Source organism: Salminus brasiliensis, chromosome 25 (assembly GCF_030463535.1).
Source record: "Salminus brasiliensis chromosome 25, fSalBra1.hap2, whole genome shotgun sequence".
Taxonomy (NCBI): Eukaryota; Metazoa; Chordata; class Actinopteri; order Characiformes; family Bryconidae; genus Salminus; species Salminus brasiliensis.
Window position 1 is genome coordinate 1,419,295 of NC_132902.1, and position 5,715 is coordinate 1,425,009.

Below are 5,715 nucleotides of genomic sequence, written 5' to 3' on the forward strand. Positions count from 1 at the left end.
ACCCTAACACCCAACAGGTAACACACACTAGCACACTTACACACACACTCACACACACACTCACACACACTCACACACTTACACACACACTCCTCCTGCCCCTGTCTGATGTGTGGTGTTGTTGTGCAGGGTTGTTATGAGCTGGTCACTTCCTTCATTGAGACCAACATGGGCATCATCGCCGGAGTGACGTTTGGAATCGCGTTCTCACAGGTACTGCTGAGTGTGTGTGTGTGTGTGTGTGAGTGTGTGAGTGTGTGTGTGAGTGTGTGTGTGTTTGCAGTTGATTTACCATTCAGGAACACTTCATTAGAAACCCCCCATTGTGCTTCCACTCACTGGCCACTTTATTAGAAACACCTCCCTGTGCTTCCACTCACTGGCCACTTTATTAGAAACACCTCCCTGTGCTTCCACTCACTGGCCACTTTATTAGAAACACCTCCCTGTGCTTCCACTCACTGGCCACTTTATTAGAAACACCTCCCTGTGCTTCCACTCACTGGCCACTTTATTAGAAACACCAGCTACCTTGTGCTTCCACTCACTGGCCACTTTATTAGAAACCCTGTTATTTAGTAAACACACACACACACACACCAAACTGAGTGTATCCGTTGCTTGCTGTGCAGCACAGCTAGGGTTTGCTGCGAGCACACCTACTTCACACACACACACACTCACACACACACACACACACACACACACACACACACTCACTCTCTTTCTCTCTCTCTGGTGTTTTTGCTCTGTTACATGTTTCCCTGCTGCCCCTCTGTTGCCCTCATTGCACGCTGACCACCCCATCAGTGCTAATGGGTCTGGAGGGAAGGCTGGCAACCCCACACCACACTCACACACACACACACACACACACACACACACTCTCTCTCTCTCTGTGTTAATTGAACTGTAAACGGTATCTGGTAGTGGTGGGCCAGCCAAGATCAATTACACCTCTTAGATAAGTGATCTCTCTAATGGATCTAAACCTCGCGAGTGAGTGTGTGTGTGTGTGTGTGTGTGTTTGGGGGGGGGCACAGACTCACCATGACTCTCTCACTCTCTCTCGCTCACTGGTCACTTTATTACTTACTACAATAAGTCCCTTCTGTTTCATTTTAGTATGTTGACGGTGTGTGTGTGTGTGTGTGTGTGTGTTCTCTCTCCTCAGCTCATTGGGATGCTGCTGGCGTGTTGTCTGTCACGGTTTATCACTGCTAATCAGTATGAAATGGTCTAGCAGAGGAGGTACAGGTGAGTGACACACACACACACACACACAATACACACACACACACAATACACACACTGAATGTGGTAAATGTATTGTGAGGTGAAGCAGTCTGCTGCAACACACTGAAATACCACTCTAGAGAGAGGGGGGGGGGGGCAAGAGAGAGAGAGAGGGAGTTACAGTGATAATGTTAACAGCGTTACAGGGTTGGAATGTTAAATGCTACAGTGTTACAGTGTCACATTGTTAGTGTTACATTGATGCTGTTCCTGTGTTACATTGTGTCAGTGTCACAGTTGTACAGGGCAAAATTGTTGTGGCGTTACTGTGTGGCACTGTTACTGTGTTAGTGTTACATCATTGTTGTGTGAGTGTTACATTGTTATGGTTAGAGTCTTATAGTGTTAATGTGTTACTTTGTTACAGCGTTATATTGTTATGACATTACACTGTTCCAGTGTTAATGTTCCATTGTTAGTGTTAATGTGTAACTGTTACTGGTACAGTGCTACGTTGTTACAGTGTTACTGGTACAGTGCTGTGTTGCTACACTGTTACTGTTACATTGTTATTGGTACAGTGCTATGTTGTTACGTTGTTACACTGTTACTGTGTTAATGTTACGTGCTATGTTGTTACATTGTCACACGGTTTATGTTACACGCTATGTTGTTATGTTGTTACAGTGTTAATGTTGCTCTCATCGTTACAGTGTTACTGGTACAGTGCTATGTTGTTTTGTTATTACACTGTTACATTGTTACTGTTACAGTGCTATGTTGTTACACGGTTACTGTTACACTGTTACTGTTACAGTGCTATGTTGTTACACTGTTACAGTGCTATGTTGTTTTGTTGTTACCCTGTTAATGTTACATTGTTACTGTTACAGTGCTATGTTGTTATAGTGTTACAGTGTTAATGTGTTACTGTTTCAGTGTTATGTTGTTACACTGTTGCTGTTACAGTGTTAATGTGTTACTGTTTCAGTGTTATGTTGTTACACTGTTACTGTTACAGTGTTAATGTGTTACTGTTTCACTGTTACATTGTTACACTGTTACAGTGTTAATGTGTTACAGTGTTAATGTGTTACTGTTTCACTGTTACATTGTTACACTGTTACTGTTACAGTGTTAATGTGTTACAGTGTTAATGCGTGACTGTGTGTTTGTGTGTTACAGGGAGATGTGGAGAGGGCATACGTCAGTTTCTGGAAACCTGTGAGGGACGCCCACGAAACTAGCACACTCCATTCTTCTCTTCTTCCTCTCGGCTTCGTCTTCTGACCTCCTTTTCTTTCTCCTTTCTTCATTTCGCCTCCCTCTCTCTCTCTCGCGCGCTCTCTCTCTCTCGCGCGCTCTCTCTCTCTCTGTCTCTTAGTAGTGCATCATTCCTAATTGTGTGTTTTTTGTGCCATGATCGGAGTTTCTCTTTTTCAAAATCCCTTAACTTTACTCAACACACACACACACTCTCACATTTAGCTTCTGTCGCTCTCAGCTCTGTACAAAGCCATGCATGCCGAAAGCCGTTTCACTACATCCAGTCTTTAAAAATCAGACCTGCTTTTTTCTCTCGATTAACCAAACCGTAATCGACTTCAGCGCGTCGTAGGTTTAGCATCTCGTCCGATCCACGTTTCTCAAAAAAGAAAGAAAAGAAAAAAGTACTAACGAGCTTTATTCACACAGCGGCCGCCTCGCTTCTCACCGTCAGACTGAACTACACCGTCTAACTGCCGTGACCCGGAGAGTAGAGCTCTACGGCCGTGGGCTAGCGACCTTTTCAGAGCCCGTAAAAAAAACAAAAAAACAACCGCTAACGTTAAGAATTTGCAGGTGGGTATATACAGTACGTTATGTAAGCCCCTCCCCCTTTCCACTCACTTTAGTCTGATAGGCCGCACCCAGAGGCCTCGTTGACCCCGGCGTTTCCGAGGCTAAGCGATGTGTTGGGGATTTAGATTTTTAGAAACTCTCTGTGTTTCAATTAGATTTTTTTTTTAAATAAACGTCAAAAAGGATCCAGATGTTTCCGAAACATTTAGGATTTGGATGAAAGTTGGAGGAAATGCTGTCCTGCCCGAGAGCGAAGGCTTGTACGCACTGTGCCTAGTTTAGTTACCTGACAGAAATGTCGGGAAAATTCATTCGAACACGGGAAGAACTGGAGATATCTTCAGATGGACTTCGGATTTTTCCGAAAGCAAAAATGTGAGGGAATTTTATTCACCCAAAGTTTCTGTTTGGCACTTTTGGAGCCAACATAAACTAACATAAACTCACTCAACCAATCACTGCTGTCGCTGCTATTGGCATGGCGACGACCTAGACGATAGATCACCTATATACCAGCAAGCTTGCACTGCGAAGTTCCGGATATCCGAGCTGTATGTGGAAGATTGGTCTCCTGGACGAGAGGAGATACACAAAATTGTTAGCGGAAATTTCGTAAAGGTTTGTAATGACCGTAATTCCTACGAAAATGGACCAGAAGACTTGTCTATTTCTTGCGTCGGTTCCCAAGCGGAAAAAACAAACAAACACTTAGCTACGTGGCCAATTTTCAGAATGACTTAGCTGGCTAGCCATGTTTACGTCGACCTACAATCGATGTGCGTCTGCTAATTACGTTAACAGGCTGAGTAAATTTACCGCAATCAACGCAATCACGATTCACCTCGACCCCACTTATCATCGAGAGGATGCTTAGCTATCTGGCTAGGCTGGATACAGCAACGCTAGGTAAGCTGTGCCGAGCTAGCTATCTCACCTAGACTTAGCAGGCTATGCTAATGCTTCCTTCCCAACAAGCTTGCAAGTTAGCGAACTATTAGCTATTAGGTGACGCCTTTATCTTGGGAATTTTTACATAATCATTTTTTTTATTCTTATTGGAGAATTATCTCGTGCCTAATTAGCCTAATCCCGCCCTGCCCCCTTTGCCGTGAGGAGCAAGACAGCCGCCGCGTGAATAACGCTGTGTTGTCGTTTTTGTACGTTTGCTGTAGTAAAAAATCTTTCACTGGAGGGACGTGTCTCAGAAAGGCCTCGTTCAGTTTTTCGGTTCTCTCTCTCTCTCTCTCTCTCTCTCTCTCTCCTTTTCATTACGGACCCCCGTCTGCCCCGCCCCCATTTCAGTGCCGTTCGAACAGCTCTGTCTCTGAGTGTGGCTCTATGTCGCTGTGTGGCCGTGGGTGCTCGTGCCGCCTTTTAGAAGCTTGTTCTCAGTCCGAGATGTCTGGCGTCCACCAATCTGATCACGGCTGATCCGATCTAGGAAGAGTACGCGTAGTGTCCGATTGGCCTGTCCAAGCTCCGCCCACATGAACGCATTACTTTTGTAGTCATGGCCTAGATATCCCACTACAACACTCGTACCCAGAGCCATTTACTTCCACCTAAGTCTCTACTGTCCAGGCAACTGTCTAGTAAACAAAAATCCTCACATTGCTGCTAGGATTTGATTGCATTCTGCGACCACAGCTCAATGCCGGGGGGCTTCACACCCCTCTAGCCCACGCCTGGCTCACGTTATTAGGCACGGTGCCGATAGGTTCATCGTTAATGGCAGTGCTTCTTTCTCTGCTGGGCCTAGACAAGCTGAATGCTAGCGTTCGAAGGGGTGTCCACAAACTTTTTGACACATGGTGGGTCAAAACGGGGGTGGACGCGGTCAGCAGGGGTGGACGCCACCGCCATCTCGGCCTCACTTTCCGCTTGAACTGAACTGTGACGTGAGGTAAATTTGACCCGGGCTGCTGGCTCCATGTTTAAGTCTGTGTTCGTGGGGCTTTTTTCGTTATTATTATTATTATTATTATTATAATCATCATTACTGCAGTAGGAAGGAGACCTGTTTCTGTTTTAATGCCGTTTTACAGCTTCCCCTAGTTTAGGTGGATCATTCAGTATTACTTAGTCTGTGAAAGCGTAGTCTGTGAATACACGCTAGGCCGACCACACAATCGGAAGCCGAACGAATAATAACTTTGTATAATAACTTTTTAAAGCGCATCACCAGCTAGCATGCCAACAAGATGTACGTTGATATTGTAAACAACTGTGATCTCTGTTAATAAAATGGTCATTTCATCTGGAACTGTCTCACAGTGAGTTTGTTTCCTTGTATTTAGCGGTCAGCTTCTGCCGGAAAATCAGCAGGTGGCCTAAGCCGGCCTTTGATGGTCAAGGTGGTTGGAAAGCTACTCGTCCAGGTGAAAACATAGCCTGGGACAGTGCATTTGATTTGGGTCATGCTGGTCAACCAGCTTGGTCTTGATAGTCATGCTAGTTGACCAGCTTGGTCTTGATGGTGATGCTGGTCAACCCAAACTGGCCCCAGGTGGGTCCCATCTTTGGCCCTGTATGCAGTGTATACAACCCATATGGGGCCCATACTTAACCCCTCCTGACCCCCCCCACCCCCACCATCATTGACTCTATTGGTCATTCATTCTGGTCCCCAGCTGAGCT

At 45.5% G+C, this 5,715-nt stretch overlaps 1 protein-coding gene across 1 annotated transcript in view; it reads left to right on the forward strand.

The window, feature by feature from the left end:
* tspan7 (tetraspanin 7) overlaps window positions 1–5,341 on the forward strand; it is a 33,776-nt gene extending 28,435 nt beyond the window's left edge. Inside the window, exons 6-8 of the mRNA XM_072671555.1 lie at window positions 130–213; window positions 1,175–1,257; window positions 2,422–5,341. Of these exons, the coding sequence (XP_072527656.1) occupies window positions 130–213; window positions 1,175–1,243 (153 nt within the window). The 3' untranslated portion in view covers window positions 1,244–1,257; window positions 2,422–5,341. The remainder of the gene's footprint in view (window positions 1–129; window positions 214–1,174; window positions 1,258–2,421) is intronic.
* Window positions 5,342–5,715: the final 374 nt, after the last annotated feature.